Source organism: Narcine bancroftii, chromosome 2, assembly GCF_036971445.1.
Source record: "Narcine bancroftii isolate sNarBan1 chromosome 2, sNarBan1.hap1, whole genome shotgun sequence".
Classification (NCBI taxonomy): domain Eukaryota; kingdom Metazoa; phylum Chordata; class Chondrichthyes; order Torpediniformes; family Narcinidae; genus Narcine; species Narcine bancroftii.
The window spans coordinates 81542795-81568665 of NC_091470.1; the positions used below are offsets into that span (position 1 = coordinate 81542795).

The window sequence follows — 25871 nt, forward strand, 5'->3', positions numbered from 1 at the left end:
CCACAATAAGTTCTTGGTCTTGCTGACAATGAGAGCAAGATTATTGTGCGATTCCACACAACTGGAATCTCAATTTCCATCCATGTTCTGATTCACCATTATTATTTGGTCATCAACAAAGTTGTAAATGGTGTGGCGAGTGAAATTACCAAAGGGCAGAGGGGCCCACAGGATATTTTATGTATTAACTTCAGGAAAATCCTGCAGCATCTTAGCAGTCAAGGTGAACCCTCAAGCATGAACCATTTTAAAGAAATAAATTAAAAAATTAAATTAATTTTACTGGACAGAGCACATTTTTGCCAGCAATACATACATGTTGATTTTTTTTTGGCTCAGATGGCCTGGCACTAGGATCACACACCAAGTATTTCAATGCAAAATTTGAAACATAACAATTACTGTGCATTAAATAAAGCATAGACGTTAAAAATTGAGGATTAAAATAAAACATTGTGGCCCTTTTCAGACAAAGGATTAGGAAGTAAAACAAAGCTTTAGTCATTAAGTTGCAAAAAAAAAACACAAACAGCATTCTGCAGCCCACAATAGTCCACATCCTTGGTATATATGGTCTGTGAGAGGTTTATATACCTCTAAGTACTTGAAGGGGCTGCTTCTCAAATTCTTCAGCCCAACTTTCCTGATCTTTGGGCATCTGGCATGATGGGAGTGCTAAGAGTTAGATGGAAGACCTTGTTGAAATTCTGCCCCTTGGTCTGTTCAAGCTGGCTAGTCACAGATTAAAGCAACAGACTACTGAGATTTCCACCCAAGCCAACTGTCTACCAGAAATTTCCATGTCTGGGCATCCCTGGACAGGGAACATGCAGAGTCTACTAGGTTTCGAGGGTTTCTGGGGCCAGTGGACAACCAACAGCTGGAATTAATCTTGCACAAGGAAGGTCGTGCTTTAATTTGAGGATTATATAAATATTCCAATGAAAGTTATACAAATGAAATGTTTGAATATCAATGACTTAGCAATTATAGTGTGTTGAAATATTACCTGCATCCAGCACAGCTTCCCAAAGCGGCAGACATTAATACCTTTCACTGCAACTCCAATAACATTCTGCTGTTTAATGTGGAAGATCTGTTAAAAAAAAGTCAAGCTAAAAATAAGTTGATCGGTGCAAAAGTTATTTCCCCTTGGTTTTGTCCACTATAGCTACAGTATATCCCCACACTAAGGCAGATTGGATAATGGAAATGTGCCATTTTGAGATACCAAATAAAAAAAAGTCATGCTTATGGAATATACAGTACATAAGAAAAATAATTAATACCACAAAATGTAAAAAAACAACTAATTTTGTCAACTTATATTAATGATTTGATTTGCAGAGAAATTAATGTTTTTCTAGGAATGAACCCCTCCATAAGTGTGTGTATGCATAAGTGCGTGTATGTGTCCAATAGTCTTATTCTGAGCCATTGATAAGCACTCAACCATACCAGAATTTAGTTATCTAGTGATAAATAATACTATCCATTAACATGAAAATTAAAAAACAAAAAAATGCTGGAAACACTCTGTAGGTAAGGCAGCATCTTTGGAAAGAGAAACATATATTTTGCATTCAACATTTTCAGTACCCATGAGCAGCATTTTCTTCCAATAATTTTTACAAATAATTTATCCAATGGTATTCTATTATCACATTAATTTTTGTATTGAGTTTAATTTATAATCCTATTCAAATGTGAAAATTTTAAAGGAATAAGAAACTCTTGCCTACAAGTCAAATTAGTGCTGTGCAATGGATAGTGATCATTATTAGATCATTCTTGTGTTAACTGTAAAATGGGACTGAGCACTTGAACTGAATCATATCAATTATCAACAATGGAATTCAACTCTGTCATGAATTTAAATTCCCAAGAGCAGCAAACAACTGTTGATTGACAGAAAGGAAAAGACATCCATGAAGCATTGGATTCCATTGGAACAATTAAAGGGCAGTATGCTAATAATGGAACATTTGAGCAATAATCTTAACTCTCATTTTCCACATTCCCTGAAGTATTGTGATCATTTTAAGCTTAGTTTTAAAAAAGTTAATTTTTGCTATGAGATCCTTTGGTGTCATGCTACTTCAAGACCAGTGAAGAAGACAAAGCTGGAATCCAGCAGCAAGAAACACTGAGCTGTTGGGTATACAGACCCAAAAAAAATCCCATAATCTCAGTGTGCAGACTTAAGTCTACCAAACCCATCCTCTCTGAGATACATAATTGTATGCAGGATGCTTTGGATTGTCCAAAAACTGTGGAGGTCAAAGTCATGCTCAAACCTTTCTAGCCTCTGGATCATTCCACAGTACAGAACATTTGTGCTGGTCTTTAAAGAACAAATCACAATGCACTAATTTGAGACGCAACTTCTTGCACTTTGAATTAGTAAGGAGGAGGTGCCATTGGATTCATATGGATTTGCCAGTATCTCCATACTGCAGCTTGTCCTTGAACATACTCTTATGCCAATTAGGGCCCCTGTGAAACATTGAGTTATACATGAATAGAAAGGGCCTCTACTCATTATTTGTACACACGATATTTCATGGTCCACGTCATGAAGTGTAGAAACTCAACTTTCATCTGTTAGCAAACAAGAAGCTGGAAGGACATAGTGGGTCAGGCAGCATCAATGGATAAAGATAATCAGTTAACATTTCAGATCAGGACTAAATTTGGAAGGAGTGAGGAACAATGCACCATATTTGAGTAAGCAGTCTTATGGCTTGAATATTCTTTTTCAAATTTTAGGTAACCTCTCCCACTCCCACCCCCCTCCCCATCTCCAACTTCCATCTAGTTCCACTGCTTAAATTATCTACTCCTGTACCTAAATCCCAAGCCACATTTGTCTGCTCCACACCTGTTCCTCCAAGAATTCTCTGATCCTGAAGGAAAAGGGTCTGACCAGAATGATGGGGGAAGAACAATGATTCTGGTTTAGAGGCAAGGTTGCAGTCATATCTTTATAATGCTGTAGATCAGCACGCAGTTCATGAACTGTATTTTGCTATTCTAGAGGACCTCAAATAACTATTTCTCAATTTGTACTAGGTGCCAGAGACCAGAGTTCTATTTGAATTTGCATAAGACCGCAGCAAGAAACAAAGACTGTGTGGCCTCTATCTGTTAGGATTCCATCAGATTGTTCAACAAAAGTGCTTGTTATTTCAGAAATGAAATATCCTGGATTTGTACAAAACTCATCTGAGAAGTGGACTCCTCCATGCTCCTTGGAATTTCCTGTATTGAGTCAGGTAGGTCTGACATTATGCCAACTATCAAATCTTTTATAAATGCTACCCCAGTGTAGTTCTCATCTGTGCCTTCCGACAGAGAGAAAGGATACATGGACCTTGTCCAGCCATTCATTCCTCCTGCCTGAATGCAGCCAATTAATGTTAGCATGTCTCTCCTCACCAATCTTTTTTTCTCTTTTGTTCAGTTACAGTGACTGAGTTCCAATAAAATGGTAATTTGCTCTCCACCTTTTGCTTGACTTCATTACATGCAAAGATAAAACAGAAGGTTTCCACATATAAACTCTATCAAAACACACTTGGAGTATGAAGCAGCATGTAAATACTATAGCTGTATGCATAAAATAAATAAAAAAGGCAAAGCTGAGGGAGAGACCAGAAATAATAGAGTACAGGACGACAGGCATGAGAGGTGGAGAGAACCATATTCTCATCAAGACTTGCTACCAGTCAGGTTTTATTCCTCTCGACTCATTTTTGCCAATGTTTGTTTGTCGCCTCATCGATTGTCAGGATGAAGCCAAATGTAAACCTGATCAACAACATGGCACATTCCTCCTGAACAGCCTTAAACATAACAGCATGATTTTTTAAAACGATTTTCAATAAGGCCACCCCCCCCCATCTTGTTCACGGTTACCACCTCTTCTTACCCCTCCCAAACTTTTCTTCTCTTCCCCTTACCTAATAGTTTGCCTCTAAACCTCCCACAAGGGCTTCAGTTACAGGAAAGGAGTTAGAGATGTTACTGGCTGTCTGAATATACTTCTGGTATTGTTAATCTCTAGTTTACCCAGTTCCCAGGGCTGGAAAATAAGTTTAAAACAGGATCAAAGACAAGGAACAGCTGCTCAGAAGCTGTGAGGAAGATGTTTCAATGTTATTTCAACTTGCTGGTTTAAAATGTGTAATTACCCGGTAATTACCTGTGTTAAACTTCCGTGTATATTTTTTTAAAAATATTAATGTTTAAATGAATCATATTTTTAAATAATTTACATGTTTTCACCAATTTCTTTAACAGGAGGTGTCCCACTTCAGTGGCTGATGAAGTTCATTTGTAAAGTATAGAGAAAGTATTTTTGAAGTGCAGTCACTCTTGTACTGCAGGAAGCGCAGCAGCCAGTCACAGAAAATTCCCAGAAATAGCCATGCGATAATGATCACATTATCTGTTTTCTTTCAGTGACGTTGACTGGAGGATAAATAGTGGCAAGGCCACACTGCTGTTCTTTAAACTAACTCCTGAGAGAGTGGGTGGATCCTCAGCTTTCAATGTCTCATGGTTTTAAGTAAGCATTTTTCTCATATCCCAACAAATGGTGATTGACCACTGTAAATTACCCCTAACATAGGTGGGATGACAAGAGAATTGAGAGGAGGGGAAGGGATGGGCGAGGTAACTGAACAAGAGGGGATTGGATTGCTCTGTGTGGGCATAGACTCAATAATCTTTTTGACTGTTTCGGAAATTATGAAATATTAATGTTGGTGACGATAGTGAAAGGAATGGAAAATAACCATGTGAAAATAGTTAGATAAATGAGTAATAGAACAGATTCCAGAGGTTAAACAGCTTACTCCTATTGGAAGCTACCTTCAACGATGTACCACCCTCTTGTTTGCAACTATCTCTGAGCAACAACATGGCCAAAACTCTGCTACATCGTTTGTATTCATAGGATTACATCATACAAAACAAACATTCAGCCCAAGCACCTCAAGACTCATCATTCCTCTAAAATCTATAAACAAAACCCTCCCCAATCCTTCATCACAAGCCTCAGTTATAATCTTCACAAGTTCACTCCATTGCATTGCATCACATTTAAAGAAAATCTTGTAGCCTTAATCACTCTCCACATTTTCAGTTTTCCTCCTGCATCTCCCCTTCCCTCGCCCCACTAAGATATGACAGACCCTTTAGCCACCAGTGTTACATGACAGAATTTCTCTTGCTCACCAGAAATTCACCATTTGATTTCATTTTATGAGAATTGATTGTATAGAACATCTTACATAATGGTACTACTCAGATGTGAGAAGTTGTGATACATTTAAATCAAAGAAGAACCATTAGGGAACCAAATCATATTGTTGCATGACATGGAAGCCAGGATTACTCCCCTATCTTTCTACACATTTCCTGCAGGGAAACTGGGAAGTAGTTTTTCACAGAAGCACATGAGTCATCCTTCTAGCCACTTGTGTGGTGTGGTTCATATCTTGCCTCTTCAGTTAAAAAATCTGTAGATAGCCATAGTATTAATATGGTACAAATTGAATCTTGCTGAACCCCATAAAAAGTAGCCAATGAAAAATACTGTTTTTAAACAATTGTACCATAGCTTAGTTGTTAAAAACTTGCATTTTTATTTTCGCTTGCAGAACATGGACATCATCAGGATCCATTGCTTGTCTTTAGGCTGGTCTTTAGGCTCCTGCAGACCTCTTGAAGTTGCTTACAAAATGATAATGACAAAGATATTGCAGGTATTAGACCCATTGATGAAGACTGGCAATACATTCCCAAGTCAGAATGTGGTACAACTTGCAGAGGCATACGCATGTTGTCCATGCTCAGTCTCAAAATGCTTCTCAGTCACCACACAGCCACAACACATTCATAAAGATGATCATTAGAACAAGTTTTTAGCAGAAACCTGAATGCAATATCAAATATTTACACAAGATGGAAATTGTGACCACAGTATTTAAAAAAAATACTGAATGAAACACAGAAATTTAAAACATGCTTGAAAAAAACATAGAAAACGAAATGAAGGAATGAGACAGGAAAAAAAGATCAGGAAAAGCCCAAAGGAAACAGAACTGAGATTGCTTTTTATTAAATGAATCATGTTCATACCCAAGATTGATCAAAAATTGCATGATTCACTTGTAGGATGAGTAGATGCTGCAGGCCTGTCAGGTAACCATTCCATTTTTGTGCCTACCCATCAGTTTGGGAAAACTTTGATGCTGATGACAGATATAAATGCAAGAACAAAGGAACAAAATGATGGAAGATCTGCAGCTTGAAAATTCTAAGTATTTAGGTTACCTGAAAGAAGGCAACCACAAAACAACCATACCTCAACCACATCCATGGTAACACCAAAGATCTCCTGAATTCATTGTCTGCTTCACTCCCACCATAGAATAAAAGGTATTTTAGTCTGCAATCATTGTTTTATTTTAAACACTATTGCTCTAAACTTGAACAGTTGTGATGCAATGTGCTATCCATTCTCCTTCTAAAAATAGAGTATTTTCGGGAACAAATATTTGTAAGGTAAAACATCATGAGATGGGAATGTGTAAGGAGTTACCCTGTACAGGGCTGTAACAAGATGTGAATGCATCCTTGTACTTACAAGATAAGAGAGACATTGATGGATTGAGAGGCAGGAAGCTAGCAGGGAAAGGATAGCAACAGTTTTAGTCATTGGACAAGTAATGATATGATGATGTTCTAAGCATGTATCCAAGGGTATAAAAAATCACCATTTTGCTGATAACGGCAGAATGCATTCTCCGACTAACATTGTTAGTCGCAAGTGTTACAATCCGGTAATAAAGAACAAAGAACCCTGATTTCGACTCAGTCTGGTGTTTGTCTCACTCATTCATGAACAAAGCAGACCTAACATATTACAGGGTGGTACAGTGGCAAAGTTAGTATAGCTGATGCCTCTCAGCTCCAGGAACTCAGGTTCGATCATGACCTCTGGTGTTGTCTGTGTGGAGTTTGCACATTCTCCCTGAGACCATGTGGTTTTCTCCGGATGCTCCAGTTTCCACTTGCATCCAAAATATAGTTAATTAGTAGCCAATTGGCAACACTTAATTGTCCCTCGCATGCAAGTGAATGGTTGAATCTGTGGGGAATTGATCAGAATGTGGGAGAGAATAAACAGGGTTGGTCTTAAATTAGTGCAAATGAATGTTTGATGGTCAGCACAGATTTGGTGAGCCAAAGGGCCTGTTTTGTGGTGGAGAATTCTATAAGGAACCAATATTTTACCTTGTTTTGTCGAGCGAATTCATTAATTGTACATTTGCATATCAAAGCAGTCCACAGAACAAAACATATTCTTCCACACACAATAAAACATTTGGTGGTTCAGTTGTTAGCCTGCAGCAATTTTAAAAATAATCCAACTAGCAAAGCAGTAAGGATATTTTTTTGGTCAGAGCCTTTATCATTCATAGGCTGAATAACTTTTGATTGGGAAATGAATGACTGTCCATGGAAACTGGATTGTTAGTACAATTATGAAGATTATTCCCCAACTCTCTTCAAGTGGGCTTTTGTTGTCTGTTTTCATAACAAGTTCGGTCTGGTGAATGGCTGGAGGAAAGTAGAACACAACAAATTTACCCAATCTTACCCCAACACATTCATGGTTTCCCTCTCCAGATGCTGCCTGACCTGCTTAATACTTCATTACTAATGAGAAATGCCATTTTTATTCCTCACCAGCAAATGACAGGTGCCAGTAGCCAATTAATTCATGCTCATCTGGAACATTTTTTTTTATCAGTCAAATGCTTTAGCGAGGGCACGAATTGCTGACAAATATAAAAACAAGGAAATGTGACCAATGTTGAAACCTATCTCATGCCTGGTCAAAATCCAAAGTCTGCTTTACTGCCAGAGACAAAATTATATTTACAAATTGTGAGCAATAAATACAAAAATATGAAAGAAGCTGGTTTTCCTGAAAGGGTGGCAAATAGTTAAGATTCCCAGCATTGAAAAAAATCGCATGGAATTTCCAGCGGTAGGTACTTTCAACAGTGAGGAACACAAAGACTGCAGATGCTGGGATCTTAAACAAACAATTCAGATAGCAGCCATGGAGAGAAATAGTTAACGTTTATGATCTGAACCCTTTATCGAGTCTCAATTGAGGGCTGAGATCAATGTCCTCGGGAGATTGTTTGCTGGTGCTGTTGGAGATGGTTTAAACTAATGGGGCGGGAGCATGGGAATCGACAAAGAAAGAATGAAAAAGATGGTACAGAGACCAAAGCTAGAGTTAGGAAAGATAAAAAGAAAAATAGAGGGCAGAAAAGTCAAAGAGGTCACTAGATTCTAAAAGGACAATGAGCATAAGGGCACTTTATCTGAATGCCCGTAGTATTAGAAACAAGGATAGTGAACTTGAGATGCAAATCGGTACCCAGGCATATGATTTAGTAGCCATCACAGAAACATGGTGACAAGATGGGCATGATCGGGAATTAAACTTTAAAGGGTACCAGGTAGTATGGAAAGATAGACAGGATGGTAAAAGTGGTGGGGTGGCATTCTTAATCAAGGATGAGATCAGGGAAATTGTGAGAGACAATACAAGATCTAAAGAACAGAATCTGGGTAGAGATTAAGAATAGTAAAGGGAAAAAAAAAATCACTGGTGGGAGTTGTCTATCCCCCACCAAATAACAATAGCACAGTGGTACAGGCAATTAACCAAGATATAACTGAGGCAAGTAAGAAAAGAATGTCAATTGTTGTGGGGGACTTTAACTTCCACGTAGATAGGGAAAATCAAGTTGGTTGAGAGTCTAGACAGAGGATGACTTCATAGAATGAATCCGTAATAGCTTTCCTGAGCAGCATATTAAGGAACCAGCAAAGGAGAATACTATTTTAGATCTAATATTGTGCAATGAGAGAGGTAAAATTAATGATCTAGTAGTTAGGGTCCCTCTTGGAAAAAGTGATCATAGTATGATTGAATTTCTCCTACAGAGGAAGGGTGCAATAGTTAGATCTGAAACTAGGGTATTATGCTTGAACAGGGGAGACTTCAACAGGCTGAGGGAGGAATTGGTCAGCGTGAACTGGGAGCATAGGCTAGTTGGCAAAACGGTTGAGGAACAGCGGAAGACTTTCAAAGAGTTTTTCCACAGTGCTCAACAAAAATATATTCTTGATACAGGTATATCCCCAAAAAAGAGCCAGCCTTGGTTAACTAAGGAAATAAAGGAAAGTATAAAATTAAAAGCTCATGTGTACAAAGTAGCCAAGAGTAGTGGGAAACTGAAGGATTGGGAAAACTTTAAAAGGCAATAAAAGACAACTAAATGGGAAATAAGGAAAGGGAGAAGGATTATTAAAGTAAATTAGCATAAAATATAAAAAAATAGCAAAAAAAATTATAAATGCATAAAACGGAATAGGGTGGCTGGAGTCAGCATAGGTCCCTTGGAAGATGAGAAAGGGAGATTGATATTAAATAATAAGGAAATGGCTGATGCATTGAACAGATATTTTGTGTCAGTCTTCACAGTGGAAGACACATCCAGCATGCCAAAAAGTGGTGTTAGGGATGCGAAGGGAGGTGAGAGCCTTGATAAAATAATTGTTACAGAAGAGATAGTGATGAGCAAACTAATGGGACTGAAAGTGGACAAATCCCCTGGTCCTGGAAATGGTTGGAGTTTTAGTTGATGAGTTATGGCTCGATGGGCTGATTGGCCTTCTCCAGGACCAATTGTCTTTTGTCATTTACCAAAATTCTCTGGATTCTGGGCAGGACCCAGCAGATGGAAGACAGCAAATGTTACGCCACTTTTTGAAAAGGGATGTAGGCAGAAGATGGGTAACTATTGGCCAGTTTTTACGTCTGTAGCCGGGAAAATGCTTGAAGCTGTCATTAAGGATGAAATAGCGAGACATTTAGAACACAGGGGTTCCATCAGGCAGATGCAGCATAGGTTCAGAAAGGGTAGGTCTTGTTTGATAAACTTGCTGGAGTTCTTTGAGGATATAATGGGTGCAGTAGATAGAGGGGAACAGGTTGATGCTGTATATTTGGATTTCCAGAGGGCATTTGATAAGGTGCTGCACAAGAAACTTATCAAGAAGATATAGATGAATGGAGTCGGGGAAGGAAGTATATTGGCGTGGATTGAGGATTGGTTAACTGACGGAAGGCAGAGAGAGAGGATAAATGGGAGTTTTTCTGATTGGCAAACAGTTCACCATTTATATTGATGATTTGGAAGAGGAGACAGTGTAGTGCAGCCAAGTTTGTGGATGATACTAAATTGAGTGGAAAAGCAAATTGTACAGAGGATGTGGAGGGGCTGCAGAAGGAAATAGTTAAGTTAGGTGAGTGGGCAAAGGTCTGGCAGATGGAGCATAATATTAGTAAATGCGAGGACATTCACTTTGGGAGAAAAAATAGAAAAGCAGATTATTTAAATAGTGAAAAAGTACAACATGCTGTAGTGCAGAAGGACTTGGGAGGGCTTGACCATGAATTGCAAAAGGTTGGGTTGCAGGTACAACAGGTTATTAAAAAGGCAAATGGAATGTTCGCCATCGCTAGAGGAATTGAATTCAACAGCAGGGAGGTCATGCTGTAACTATTCAAGGTACTGATGAAGCCACGTCTGGAGTACTGTGTACAGTTCTGGTCTCCATACATGAGGAAGGATATACTGGCCTTGGAGGCAGTCCCAAGGAGGTTCACCAGGTTGATCCCGGAGATGAGGGGGTTGACCCATGAGGAGAGACTAAATCACCTGGGGATTATACTCACCCGAATTCAAAAGAATGAGAGGAAATCTTAAAGAAGAACTAGGGGACACAGCCTCAAGATTCAGGGGAGTAGATTTAAGACAGAGATGAGGAAAAAATGTTTTTCCCAGAGAGTAGTGAATCTGTGGAATTCTCTACCCAGGGAAGCAATTGAGCCTATGTCATTAAACATATTTAAGGTTCAATTAGATAGATTTTTACTTAAAAAAAGAATTAAGGGATATGGGGAAAAGGCAGGTCGGTGGAGTTGAGTCATTGATTAGATCAGCCAAGATGTTAATGAATGACAGAGCAGGCTCGACAGGCCGGATGGCCTACTCCTGCTCCTGTTTCTTATGTTCTTTCCAGAACCAAAACTTCAACTAACCATTTCTAATTCATGGATCCTGTCTGACATGTGGAATACCTCCACAATTCTATGTTGTTTTTTTCTTTTAATAGTGAATTCGGAGTTACAGGATTATACTCCCAAACTATGCTATTCATACGTGAGAGAGGTGGAGGGAGAATGAAATAGAAATTACATACGAAGTTCTGACAATCTGCCAAAAACATTCTAAGAATCTTAACCAGCTGACCTCTCAGCATACTGCAGCATTGCATGGCTTGGTAATTAAGTCAAAAGCTGTCTGTTAGCATTGATCCAAATTTGTGCAAAGCTTGTTGATTCCAGCAATGCAGTGATGGAATTGGTCCAAGCTCAGAGGAACAGTCAAACTAAAAACATCCGAACAATATCACTATTTTGAGCCTCCTACTGTATACAGGTAGTACAAAGTAAACAACAAATCATGCATAACCCATACATCATTCTTTTTTTCTTTCTTTGGCTTGGCTTCGCGGACGAAGATTTATGGAGGGGGTAAAAAGTCCACGTCAGCTGCAGGCTCGTTTGTGGCTGACAAGTCCGATGCAGGACAGGCAGACACGATTGCAGCGGTTGCAAGGGAAAATTGGTTGGTTGGGGTTGAGGTACAAGGACTGCCTAAAGAAATCTCTTGGTGCCTGCCACATTGACCACCGCCAGTGGGCTGATATCGCCTCAAACCGTGCATCTTGGCGCCTCACAGTTTGGCGGGCAGCAACCTCCTTTGAAGAAGATCGCAGAGCCCACCTCACTGACAAAAGGCAAAGGAGGAAAAACCCAACACCCAACCATTCAAAGTTGTACAAACACCCACATATTTATCTTAAAGGATGAAAATAAATAATGATGGTCTGACCAAGATGTCCCAAATGCATTATTCCTCAGTGTAGCTCAGCTCCAAAATATTTCCAGATCCTTCAATTACTTAGCATATATCACCTTCAACTTACTCTTGGGGAGGAGGAGTCACGTGATGGAGTAGTGGCCGGACGGTGAACTCCAGCCCTCTCCAGAAAAGTCGGGAAAAACAAGAGAAAATACAAAGGCACAGAAATACAAGTTAAAGAAAAGTGAGTATAAAGGTGGAAAGAAGATGGAGACAAAAGGAGAAAAATCAAAATCAACGGAAAGAAGAGAGGAAGAGAAGACAACGGAGGAAAAAGGTGAAGGCCTTACCTGTCCGAAGAGGCCCGCTGTGGAGAGAGGAGCCCGCTACCTCAGGTCGGTGGAAAAAGAACTACATCAATGGCTCACAGAGCCGTGTAAAAGTGCGCGACTCCTCGCGCATGCGCAATGCGCATGAAAAAAAACACACCGACGGGAGGGGGGACCAGCTGGGGAGTCGATCTCCACAGCCGGCAACGACAGCTGCAGAACACCTGCAGCAAGAAGAGACCACAGAAGACAATGGAAACAAGAAAGAAGAGGCATCAAAGAAACAACAGATGGCCAACCCAGAGGAAGAAGAAGAGGAAGAATACAGTGAAATAGATAAAGGGAAAGGCAAGGTAAAGGATATTCTTGCTCTTGTTAGAGGATACATGGAGTCATTTAAAGAATGGCAAACACAGGAATTCAATGATTTAAGAAGAAGAATAAACAACACAGAAAAGAAAATAAATAAAATGGATATGACCTTAACAGAAATGGGGAAAAAAATGGACAAGATGGAAGAACGGGCAATAGCAGCAGAAATGGAGGTAGAAGACTTAAAAAAGAAATTGGAGGAATCTAATAAAAAAACTAAAGAGACACAAGAATTACTAGCCCAAAAAATAGATATAATGGAAAATTATAACAGAAGAAATAACATAAAGATAGTGGGCCTTAAGGAAGATGAAGAAGGCAAGAATATGAGGGAGTTTATAAAAGAATGGATCCCTAAGGCCCTAGGATGTCCAGAACTACAGCAAGAAATGGAAATAGAAAGGGCACATAGAGCATTGGCCCCTAAACCACAACCACAACAAAAACCAAGATCTATTGTAGTAAAATTCCTAAGATATACTACAAGAGAAAAGGTACTGGAGAAGACAATGGAAAAAGTAAGAGAGGGCAACAAACCACTGGAGTATAAAGGGCAAAAAATCTTCATTTATCCAGATATAAGCTTTGAACTCCTAAAGAAGAGAAAAGAGTTCAATACAGCAAAAGCGATTTTATGGAAGAAAGGATATAAATTTACACTGAAGCATCCTGCGGTATTGAAAATATTTATTCCAGGACAACAAAACAGACTGTTCTCGGATCCAGAAGAAGCACGAAAATTTGCAGAACAATTACAAAAATAGACTGAGGGATGAAGACGGGTAATGAGAGTAAAAATGATCACGATTGATATGTATGTGGGTAAAGACAAAAATAGACTGAGGGATGAAGACGGGTAATGAGGGTAAAAATGACCACGATTGATATGTATGCGGGTAAAGAGGTATAAGAGTGAATAGAGACAATGGGCATACGTGAAAGTATCTGTAATTAGAGGAAAACATAGATAGTATAGACAAGAATTAATAAGGGAAGGTAATGGAATAGAGAGAATAAGGAGGGAATTAAAAGAGTGACCTTTGTGACATATGAAAAGTGAAATCTTTTCTGGGGGGGGCTGGGTGGGGGAAAAGAGTGGTCACTGCAAAATCAGTTGACGCTTGCGAGTGGATTCGCAAATCCAAATGGAGAGGGGAGATGTGGTTGTCCGACAAGGGATAAAGGACAACTCAGGAGGGGAAGGGGAGATTGGGGATAAAGAAGATAGAAATAGGAGAATAAGGAAAATGTTGGATGTTGTAGGAATGTTGTCTGGTAAAGAGTTGAAAATAAGAAAACAGAAATGGAAAAGGAGGAAAGGTAATGATGGAAAAACGGAAAGAGAAGATAAACAAAATATAAAATGGCTACGCTGAACTATATGACTTTAAATATTAATGGAATACATAACCAAATTAAAAGGAAGAAACTACTAAATTTACTGAAAAAGGAAAAAATAGATATAGCATTTGTCCAAGAAACACACTTAACAGAATTGGAGCATAAGAAATTAAAGAGAGATTGGGTAGGACATGTAACAGCAGCATCGTATAATTCAAAAGCAAGAGGAGTGGCTATATTAATTAGCAAAAATGTGCCATTTAAAATAGAAGAGGAAATAATAGATCCAGCAGGGAGATATGTTATGATAAAATGTCAGATATATTCGGAGCTTTGGAATCTACTTAATATACATTCACCTAACGAAGAAGATCAAAAGTTTATGCAAGATATCTTTTTGAAGGTAGCTAATACGCAAGGGAACATACTAATAGGAGGGGATTTCAATCTGAATTTAGATCCAAATATGGATAAAATGGGGAAAAAAATTAACAGGAAGAACAAAGTAACCAAATTTATAATTAAATCAATGCAAGAAATGAAACTTGTGGACATATGGAGGAAACAAAACCCAAAAGAAAAGGAATACTCATACTACTCGACTAGACATAAAACATACTCAAGAATAGACCTATTTTTGTTATCAGCTAGTATGCAGGATAGAGTAAGAAAAACAGAATATAAAGCGAGAATGCTATCGGACCATTCACCCTTAATACTGACAGTAAAGCTAGAGGACATCCCTCCAAGAATGTATAGATGGAGATTAAACCCCATGCTACTTAAAAGACAGGATTTTAGAGAATTTATTGAAAAACAATTAAAAATGTACTTTGAAGTAAATACGGAATCAGTGGAAGATAAGTTTATACTATGGGACGCAATGAAAGCATTCATTAGAGGACAAATAATAAGTTATGCAACCAAGATGAAGAAGGACTATAATCAGGAAACAGAGCAGTTGGAAAGGGAAATAATAAACATAGAAAAAAAATTAGCAATAAAGGAAGATACAACCAAAAGAAGAGAATTGGCAGATAAAAAAATAAAATATGAAACATTACAAACATATAAGATGGAGAAGAATATAATGAAGACAAAACAGAAATATTATGAACTAGGTGAAAAAACACACAAAATCTTAGCATGGCAGCTTAAGACAGAGCAAACTAAGAGAATGGTATTGGCAACAAGGAAAAAAGACAAACAAATTACATATAATCCAAAAGAAATTAAGGAAAACTTCAGAGAATTCTATGAACAATTATACCAAACTGAAAACGAAGGGAAAGAAGGGAAAATAGATGAATTTTTGACTAAAATTGAACTACCAAAACTACAAATAGAGGAACAAAATAAATTAACAGAACCATTTGGAACAGTAGAAATACAAGAGATAATAAAAAATTTACCAAATAATAAGACACCAGGAGAGGATGGACTCCCAATAGAATTCTACAAAACATTTAAAGATCTAATAATACCGCCCCTCCTGGATGTAATCAACCAGATTGATGAGACACAAAACTTACCAGATTCATGTAAAACAGCAATAATTACAGTGATACTAAAACAAGGGAAAGATCCACTCTCACCAGCGTCATATAGACCAATATCTCTGCTAAACACAGATTATAAGATAATAGCTAAACTATTAGCAAACAGATTAGCAGAACAGGTACCGAAAATGGTAAATTTAGACCAAACTGGATTTATCAAAAAAAGACGCACAACAGACAATATTTGTAAATTTATTAACTTAATTCATGCAGTAGAAGGAAATAAAGCACCGGCAGTAGCAGTTGCTTTAGACGCAGAGAAGGCCTTCGACAGAGTAGAATGGAATTACTTGTTCAAAATATTGCAAAAATTCAGTTTACCGGAGAAGTATATTAATTGGATTAAAGCATTATATAAGGGACCGTTAGCGAAAGTGACAGTAAATGGACATGTATCAAAGCAATTTAACTTAAGCAGGTCAACGCGCCAGGGATGCCCACTATCACCATTATTGTTTGTGCTAGCTATAGAACCACTAGCAGAATCGATAAGAATAGATAATAATATAAAAGGAATAAAAATAAAAGACAGGGAATATAAAATCAGTCTATTTGCGGATGATGTGATAGTGTACTTAACAGAACCAGAACTATCAATAAAAGAACTATATAAGAAATTGAAGGAATATGGAGAAGTGTCGGGATACAAGATAAACGTAAATAAAAGTGAAGCAATGCCTATGAATAACGCGGATTTCTCAAATTTTTTTTTTTTTTTTTGATTTCTCAAAATTTAAGGAGGAATCCCCATTCAGATGGCAAATGCAGGCAATAAGATACCTAGGTGTGCAAATAAACAAAAATCTAGGCCAATTATATAAACTCTATTACAATCCACTAATGAAAAAATTACAGGACGATTTAGAGCATTGGAAAGAGCTACCACTAACACTGATAGGAAGGATAAACTGTATTAAAATGAACATTTTTCCAAGGATACTATACTTATTTCAGGCATTGCCAATACAACTGACAGAAAAATTCTTCAAAGAGTTAAAGAAAATAATAAGGAGATTTTTATGGAGAGGGGGGAAACCGAGGATAGCACTAGATAAATTAACAGAATGGTATAAACAAGGAGGCTTACAATTGCCAAACTTCAAAAATTATTATAGAGCCGCACAATTAAGGTACCTATCAGATTTTTATCAAACAAGGGAAAAACCAGACTGGACGAGACTAGAATTAGATAAAATAGGGGAAAAGATACCTGAACACATATTATATAAACGGGACGAAAAATTGGTACAACATAGAACTTCTCCAGTATTACACCATCTCCTCAATATATGGAAGAAGATTCATGTAGAAAGAAATAAAACAAATTATCAAATACCAAAACTAATATTGACACAAAATAAGCTACTCCCTTTTACAATAGACAACCTTTCCTTTAGAAAATGGGAAAAAAAAGGGATTAAAAGAATAGAAAATTGTTTTTCAGGAAGTAGATTCTTATCCTTTGAACAAATGAGAGATAAGTACAATATAACTGGAGATACAGCGCTGGCATATTACCAACTGAGATCAGACTTGAAAGATAAATTAGGAAGCAATTTGAGTTTACCAGAGGGAAGTAACCTTGAATATGTGATTACAGATACAATATTAATCAAAAGATTTATAACAAATATGTATATTAAACTGCAAGAAAAGGAGAATGAGGAAACAAATGGTAAAACTAAACAAAAATGGGAACAAGATTTAAATATAAAGATAAAAAAGGAAACATGGGAGAAATTATGTTCTGGAACGATGAGAAATACAATAAATACGAGACTGCGTATGATACAATATAATTGGTTACACAGACTATACATTACACCGCAAAAGTTAAATAAATGGGACCCAACAGTATCTGATAGATGTTTTCGATGTAAAAAAGAAAGGGGAACAACAATTCATGCAATCTGGACATGTGAGAGAGTAGAAAAATTTTGGGATGATCTCAATCAGATATTAAATAAAATAACAGAAAACAATATACCAAAGAATCCAGAGATCTTTCTCCTAAGTAACATAAAAAATAAAGAATTTGGAATTGACTTGGAAGATGCACAAAAAAGATTTGTTAAGATAGCCCTAGCCGTAGCAAAAAAATGTATTATGTCAACCTGGAAATTGGAAGATAATTTGAAAATACAACAATGGTATATAGAAATGAATAAATGTATTCCATTAGAAAAAATAACATATAGTTTAAGAAATAATATTGAAATATTCGAACAAGTATGGGAGCCTTACATTAAATACAATAGCGAAAACCTACCGGGAACAAACAATACCTAAGTTGATGGAAGGAGAAGAAAAGAAAAGAATGGACTCAGTAGAATTTCTGGTGTATTTTTGTTGAATGACAACATTGTCGGACTGAATTAATGCAACCTAGATTGTATACCTAAAATGGATGAGAGGGGGGTGGGGGGGGGGGTGGCTTGGGAGGAGGGAGGTGGGGGGGAGAAAAAGTCACTGTAAATGTGTGAAAAAGAAAAAGTGTATATCATGGCTATTGTGATTTATGGTGTGAAAAATAAAAAATTAAATAAAAAAAAAAAAAAACTTACTCTTGGGAAAGATAACATCCTCTTCAACCAGCTTTCAAAGTGAAAATCAATAATACTTTATTAATGAACGTACCGCTGGACCAAATTTTTGATGAAATTGGTCAATGACAATGTATTCCAAGTCTTTGCATTCCATATCTGAAAGAAATCAAATGTAACAAACCTGCACATCACAAAGCTAAACTTATAAAACTTATGTATATCTGTATATAGGCAATACAGAACACCCTAATCAGAGAATTACAACAAAAAAAAAACCACACGATTTCTGTAGATTCATAGAAAAATAATTGATAAACATCCAATATACTTCCCAACCTATTTCAGACTTTGGCTTTTCTAGTCTCAATTGGTTTTGCATCTCAAGTCACTGAGTCTATTTCCAGACTCTTACTTTCAATCATTCTTTTCCTGTACTACTAATTCTATTTCATAAACTCTGCATTAACAGAATAATGAGAGATAAGATCATACATTTTAACCAGCTTTATGAAAACCCTCAACCGCTCACCAAGTTTGGTTTCCAACACTTCCTCAAAACAGACATTGGCTCTATTTCCCACAACCTTTAAACACCCTGAGGCCTCATTTCCCACATCATCATAAAACTCATTACGTTTTGTTTCCAACATTCCCTTCAAACTCGCCGAGGCCCTATTTCCTGCATTTCCTTTGTACCAGGGCTGCATTTCGTACATTACCCTTTAGAATAAAGCTGCCTTGTTTTGTGTGTTCCTTTTAAACACATAGGCCCTGCTTCTGACATTCCCTTAAACTCACTAAGTTTTGTTCCAACAGTCTCCTGAAACTCAACTCGGCCTTGTTTGCACTATTGTGTAACATCCAAAATACAATTTTACACTTGTGCATTAAAGAATAATCCAATAGCCTGGAAAATCTAGTCTGGCATCAAAGTCTTATAGGTGCTGCACTTTTGGAATTTTACAGATCTCCATAAGATTGACAACTTTTCTCCAATTCCCATATTCTCAAGTTTCTTCCTCTCTACTCTTGCATTCTTGCTAAAGTCCCAGTGAAACTAGAATGCACTTTTCCATTGATCTTTATTCCTCCCGATAGTGGAAGTACCCAAGAAGAAGCCCAAGGTCTTGAAAACATTATCCCCTTTTTTCTTTCACAATCACACAGGCAGAGGATTCACAGAACTAATTTATTACATAATTACTTTCTGCATCTCTGATTGTTTGAAATATTATTTAAAATATATTATTTCTCATTTTTTTCCTCAATGAATTTTATCTGTTGTTTACTCGCTTGGCTTTCCTAACAGACTTAATATGCCATATCCTCTTTGAACAGTGATGTGCTACCTTGTTCCCTCTTTTGCTAACTGCAGATTATTTTTAAATATATACTGAATGTCAGCTTCCAGATTTTTGTGCTGAAAAACTAACCATTGCAAGTACCTTGGGAATGTTCATCTCCAAATGCTTTTCCTGCCACTGCATCTTCCAGTTTCCCCTTTTCATCACTTCAATAAAAGTGCACAGAAAAGAGTTAGGATTGAGAAATGCAGCCTATTTAATTTCTTCGAATGATATTCAAAAGCATGCAATACAAATCACAACTCTTCTTTCTCTCCTGCTAACAGCCTTATTTTAACTGGACTGTTAAAATGTAGTTTACCTCTGTCAAATAACCAAAAAAGATAAACTTGGCTCTTGCTGCAAAAGGGGATTATTTACTTGCCTTGTAGTTAACTTGAAGAGAGTTAGACAAATTTCTGCCTCCAAATTTCAGGCCCAAAACATTTCTCTACCCATGTATTTTCAGATAGAACACCTGAATGGAGCAGTTCAAATTCCTCCAGCAGAATGCTCTCACAGTCCAAGTGTTGGCAACTAGGATTTAGTGCAGAGGGGCAAAAAAGTTCAACATGGACATGGTTGTATGCTGCTTAACTGACAACTTCCAACATCTAGATCAGATCATTTTCATGAACTCAAAGCCTCCAAGTTAAACAATTGTTGTGAGGAAACTACTGTAATCCAATTAATTGGGAAAGTTATAAACAAGATCAAGGAATGATTAAAAAAATTACCTAAAAGGACACTGAAGCATTCAGAAAGATTCAGCAATATTTATCAGCAGAAATTAGAGTGCATTAATAGAAGCTACAGTTTAAATGTTTTGACAATTTATTGGAAGGTAGGAAATAGTAGGAGCAAAGGGAAAATCCTTTGATTGTTCAGAATGAGAGAAATATTCCCACAACCAAGCTGCTATGGAAAATGAAGAAGGAGATTGCTGAGGCCCTGACAGAGATCTACAAATCTGCTGGCGGCAGGTCAAGGGTTAGATGGCTGAAGGTCAGCAGGGATATGACAGGGTTTAATGCCAATGGTGGGCAAGTTTTTGGAAAACATTCTGAAAGAAATGATTTATCCTTGGAAAGTCAGGGATTAATCAACAAACATGGTGATGTGATCCTGTCTGACAAATATTATTAAAATTTTCAGAGATAATGTAATGAGGAGGTCAGGTAGCATCTATCCACAGAGAAACAAGGGAGAACAGTTCAGACCCTCCTGCAGAACTTCCATTTACTTACCTTCACTTTCATCCTTTTTTTAAAAATTGAAATTTCCAATCTAATGGCACAAGTCACAAACCAAGAATATGAAAAGATTATTGCATTGGCTTTGGATTGTGTAATGTTATATTTTTAAGCATAATTACAAATTAGATGTTTTAATGAGAAAATCCTGAAGATTGCATATCTTTCTTATCTATGTATCTATTATTTTTGGATTGTTACAATTGTTCCTGCCTCTACCACTTTCTCTGGCAGTTTGTTGCTCTTTCCCTTATCTTCATGTGGTAAAGATGCCCCTCAGGTTCCTTTTAAATCTTTTGCTTTCATCTGTGGTCTCCCATTTTAGATTCATTATGCCTATTTACCTTATTTATGCCCCTCATAATTTTATGAACTTCAGGTTCCCCCCTCAGCCTCCAATACTCTCAGCCTATCACACCTCTCAAGCCTTCCAATTCAGATAACATTCCTATGAATCTTTTCTGCACCCTTTCCATTTTATTTCTTTCCTATCACCTGGTGATCAAAACAGCACAAAATAATTCAAGTCCAATCTCACCAATATTTTGAACAATTGTAACATAACATCCCTGTTCCAGTACTCAATGCCCTGACTGAAGGCAAGCATGGCAAATACCTTCACCACTCTCTATTACTTTTACCGAACTATGTACCTGCACCCCAAGTCTTTCTGTTCCACACTATTCTTCATGATTTTACTATTCACCACGCAAATTCTGCCCTGGTTTAACCTATCAAAGTACAGTGCCTTGCATTGCCTGAGTTAAGTTCCATCAGTCATTCCTTGATCCATTTTCCCAGATCATTGAATCATGCTGTCATTTGCGGTAACACTTACTGTCCACAAGACCACCAATCTTGGTATCATCTGTAAACTTACATATCACGTTAACTGTATTGTCATCCAAGTCATCAGTATACATGACAAACAACAGTGGCACACTGCTGGTCACCAGCCTCTAAGCAGAGTAACAACTGTCCACTAAGACCCTCTGTTTTCTACTATCAAGCCACATCTGTATCTAATTAGTCAGCTCACCCTGGATTTTCTGTATTCTGTCCTTACAGGATCTCTTTAATGGGTTTACTGAAGTCCACGTAGACTTCTCCCTTACCCCCATCTTCTTGGTCATCTCTTCACTCAGTTACTTTCATGAGATATTTTTATTGCCATCGCATGGTTATGCTAACTAATTGGTCCTTGCCTTTCCAAATGCATATTGATCCCGTCTCAGAATCGGCCTCAGTAACCTACCCACAATTGACAATTATGCTCACCAGCCTGTAATTTTTGGGCCTGATTTAGTCTTTTTTTTTCAATAAAGGCAAAACCATAGCCACAATCCTGTCTTCCAGGTTCCTGGAATTTCTTCTCTAGCTCCCATGACTGTGAACCTTCGAGGTGTTCATTTCTGTTGTCCCTATCTCTCAATCATATTCAGACAACCACTCTCCTACCTCCAGCTCTCTGAATTGCAATGCTTCCACAGGCAAGACTGCCCAAATTAGAGATGATAGATATATGATATCCATGGGCAGTTATAGCCATGCACGACTGTTAACACCTGTAGAAGTCAAGGTTATTGTCGCCTTTGGGTCACATGATAATGAGACACTCCATAATTCCCAATTAGCTGCTTGCAACATGATTGTGGTCATTTATGCATTCTACTCAAAATAAAACCCTTGTAGGAAACATCACCAGCCTCTAGCCTTAACCCTTCACTCCGTCCTGAACCACTTAGAGAATGACATGCCATACTCCAGGCTGCTGTTCAACAACTTTAGCTTGATGTTTAATACGATCATTCCCCAGAGGCTGGTGGAGAAGTAGACCCTGCTCGCTAGAATTCAATACCCCTCTCTGAAACTGGATTCTGAACTTCCTATCAGAAAGACCAGTCAGCAGTAGAAAGTCGAGCACTATCACAATGAGCGCTGGCACACCTCAGGGCTCTGTGCTCAGCCTGACATATGAGGCACTGTTTTCCTAGTGGGTCAGAACGGAAGCAAAGGACAAAGCTATAGTATTGTCCATGGAACAGTTTCTTCAATAGACGAATTGAAATAAGTCCAGCTCTCTGAGAGGTGTGCTTCGATATTTTTCATCACCAGATGATTTAAGCATTTCATAATGGTGGAGTGCCACAGGATGGTGGTCATTGAGGTCAGTTATTGTCACCCTCTTATGTACCAGGATGATGGTAACTGTCTTGACACTGAAGGAATGATGGACTGCTGCAATGAGATGTTGAATATGTCTGTGAAGACCTCTCTCAATTGGTCTGCAGAGTCCTTCGGTATCCTACCAGATATGTTGTTAGGTCCCACTGCTTTGTGTGGGTTCACCTTGGATAGGGTTCTCCTCACCTTGGCTGCGGCTATGCAGGGGGCCCATTCATCGGGGGCACAGAGCTTCCTTCGGCATCATCCTGGTCTTTTCATCATGCAATGATGTTCAGTCTGTCTGGAAGGGAGGCGTCATTATCCTTAACTCACAAGGTTGACTTGTGATCCATTATAGCTTTGATCCCTTGCTATATGCACCTCGAGTTGCTGGTGTCACCCACCTGTGATTTTTTTTTGTCTGCGTAGAAATACTGGGTGTCTGGCATGTTGGAGTTATCCATCAAGCACAGAACCAGAAAGATTCTAAAGTTTCCCAGAATATGGTCACTTACAACAAATTAATATCCAAGTGCATCAATATCACAATCTTTATGGTGAACATGTGCAAATATGAACATGTGCAAATATTAAGTGAAAGAGTGCTTGTTCTTTGATAGTTGAGAGCCATGTCAACCAAGAGATGAATGTTGTAGCTAGTTGGGTGTTGGCACAGGAAATATTAAGTCTATGTGACTTGTAGGTTGCTGACAAATACAGGCCGTAGTAATGGAGGCCATGGTGAGATCGTTATCTGGCCATATTTTGTGGAAGCAAGTGCATGATACAATTTTATGCATTAGAAAACTAACCTCAATTTACAAGGATGAGGAACTTCTTGGCTGTTTCTATGCGTGCCAAAACACAAAAGGAACATGTCTATAATCTCCTCCTTTCAACTTCTCTCCATTTATGCACTATCTCACTCACAAGATATGCAGATCAGAACCAGTAAAGTAGGTATGAATTCTCCCTTACAGCTGTTTCTGAAGTCCACAGCAGTACATAGCTTGGGCAGTGTTGTGGCTTATTGGCCTGGATCTGGGTTCAGTTATCACAGAAATGAGTAATCAGTTGTGTGACAAGGAGCCATATTCTTCTGGCACAGAGGGTTGAGTTGCTGCCGCACAGCTCCAGCATCAATCCTGAGCTCTAATGCTATATGTGTGGTGCTTGCACTTAAAAAAAAATTACTTCTTAGGTTTTCCCATGCGTGCTCTAGTTTCTTCTCACATTGCAAATGTATGTGGGTTCACGGACTGTAAATTGCTTCCACTATATTGGTATAATTTGGGGGAATTTCTTGGGAATATTGGGAGAAATATGGGATTAGTGCAGGATTACTGCAAATGGTCAGTGAGCCAAAGGCCCAGATTTCATGCTGCATTCCTATTATACTATTATACTCATCTGTAAAAGTATCTTTGCACACGTACAATCTCTGCAGACATTTGTATGATGGCTGAATACATAATCTAACCTGAACTGGCACGAACAGCCTCAGGTTAACTATCAAGCACATGCAAAGTATTCCTCCATTCAGTAATGATCCACGTTAAAGGGCTAATAATTTAGCCACTGTCACCTGTTAGTTTTCTGGGGCAGAAATCTCAGGGTTGAATTATTGAGTATAATGCTGTAATTAAAATGTTGACATTATTCTTATAAAATGAAAAACCAGTACATGCTCGCCTGAAATAACAGAAATAAAAACTGCTGATGTTGGAAGCTTGAGCAAACAATCATAAAGGGTTCTGGCCCAGAACAATGACTGACCATTTCTACTTGTGGAAATCCTCTAGCAGCTCAATGTTTGTTCCTGAAACCAAAGGATTGTTTTCAGAATATGTCACATACACTTATTTTTGGCTGACCTGTGATACTGAACCTACAACCAAGTAATTTTCACTTGACCTTTAAACTGATCATTCAATTAAAAGTGAACATGCTCAATAAATGTGTCTTGACAGTAATAACTACATCATATGAATCAACAAATAAAATTAAATTTTCTTTATATTGGTTATTGCCCATCCCCAATTTTCCTTAAGGTGGTGGTGATGAGCCACTTTCTGCTGCAGTCCTTTCAATAAAGATGCTCGCAGAGTGCTGCTGGGGATGGAGTTCGAGGATTCAGAGCCACCAATGGAGGGATGATACCTTTGAGTTAGAAATTCTGGGTGGCTTTGGTGGAAAACATAGGTTGCTGCATTTCCATTAACCTATTGCCCTTATTCTTCTTGCTGACAGAGGTTATGTTTAGAAAGCACTGTGAGAACAAACTGGGCATATAATTATACTGCATTTTGTCAATGGTTTACACAGCAGTCACTGTGTACTGGTAGTGAAGAGGATTAATATTTGAGTGGTTGATGTGCTAATCAAGCTGGCCGCTTTGTTTTGAATGTGGCTGAGCACAGATTTGTTTTTGAGAGGGAGGGGACACACTCATCTAAGGAAGTGAGCGTTATTCCAGCAGTCTCCTGATTTTGACCGTGGAGAAGCCAGGCGATAGGAGGCAATATTAGTCACTGCAGGTACTCAACCTCTGATCTGCTCAGAATCATGGTATTTATTTCTAATCAATGACAACCCCAGAGTCTTAATGGCAAGAAGTCAACTGTGGAAGTTTCAGCACACTAATGGTTAAAACATGTAAAGCAAATCTGAGAAGATATACAAGCAGAAATCCCAGATAAACAGAATAGAGCACAATTTAGGAGACAAGAAATAAAAACATGACCATGAAGATGTCACCCACAGTAACAGATGCTGTAATAACTTGCCATTATTAGCATAAAGTGATAAAATGCTCATAAAGGATAGAAAAGCACACTATTACTATTGGGTATTTAGGCTTCCAAAAATTGTGTGATTGGCCACCTTGATTAGATAGCAAGCAAAGAAATAGAAATAAAAAAACAGCTTTTAAT

General features: G+C 37.9%; 1 protein-coding gene and 1 long non-coding RNA gene across 7 annotated transcripts in view; one reads left to right on the plus strand and one right to left on the minus strand.

The window, feature by feature from the left end:
• exd1 (exonuclease 3'-5' domain containing 1) overlaps window positions 1-25871 on the minus strand; it is an 84309-nt gene that overhangs the window by 20631 nt on the left and 37807 nt on the right. For 4 of the 6 annotated variants that reach the window (XM_069917255.1, XM_069917258.1, XM_069917259.1 and 1 more), the window contains exons 4-6: window positions 19610-19686; window positions 18268-18332; window positions 1010-1096 (exon numbers count right to left, since the gene is read on the minus strand). In XM_069917255.1, coding sequence (XP_069773356.1) covers window positions 1010-1096; window positions 18268-18332; window positions 19610-19686 — 229 coding nt within the window. The remainder of the gene's footprint in view (window positions 1-1009; window positions 1097-18267; window positions 18333-19609; window positions 19687-25871) is intronic. The other 2 variants (XM_069917257.1, XM_069917256.1) reach the window with 1 other exon arrangement.
• On the plus strand, window positions 3081-6894 carry LOC138753821 (uncharacterized). The gene is made up of 3 exons (XR_011351445.1): window positions 3081-3275; window positions 4465-4570; window positions 5667-6894. It is a non-coding gene; the product is annotated as an uncharacterized lncRNA (long non-coding RNA).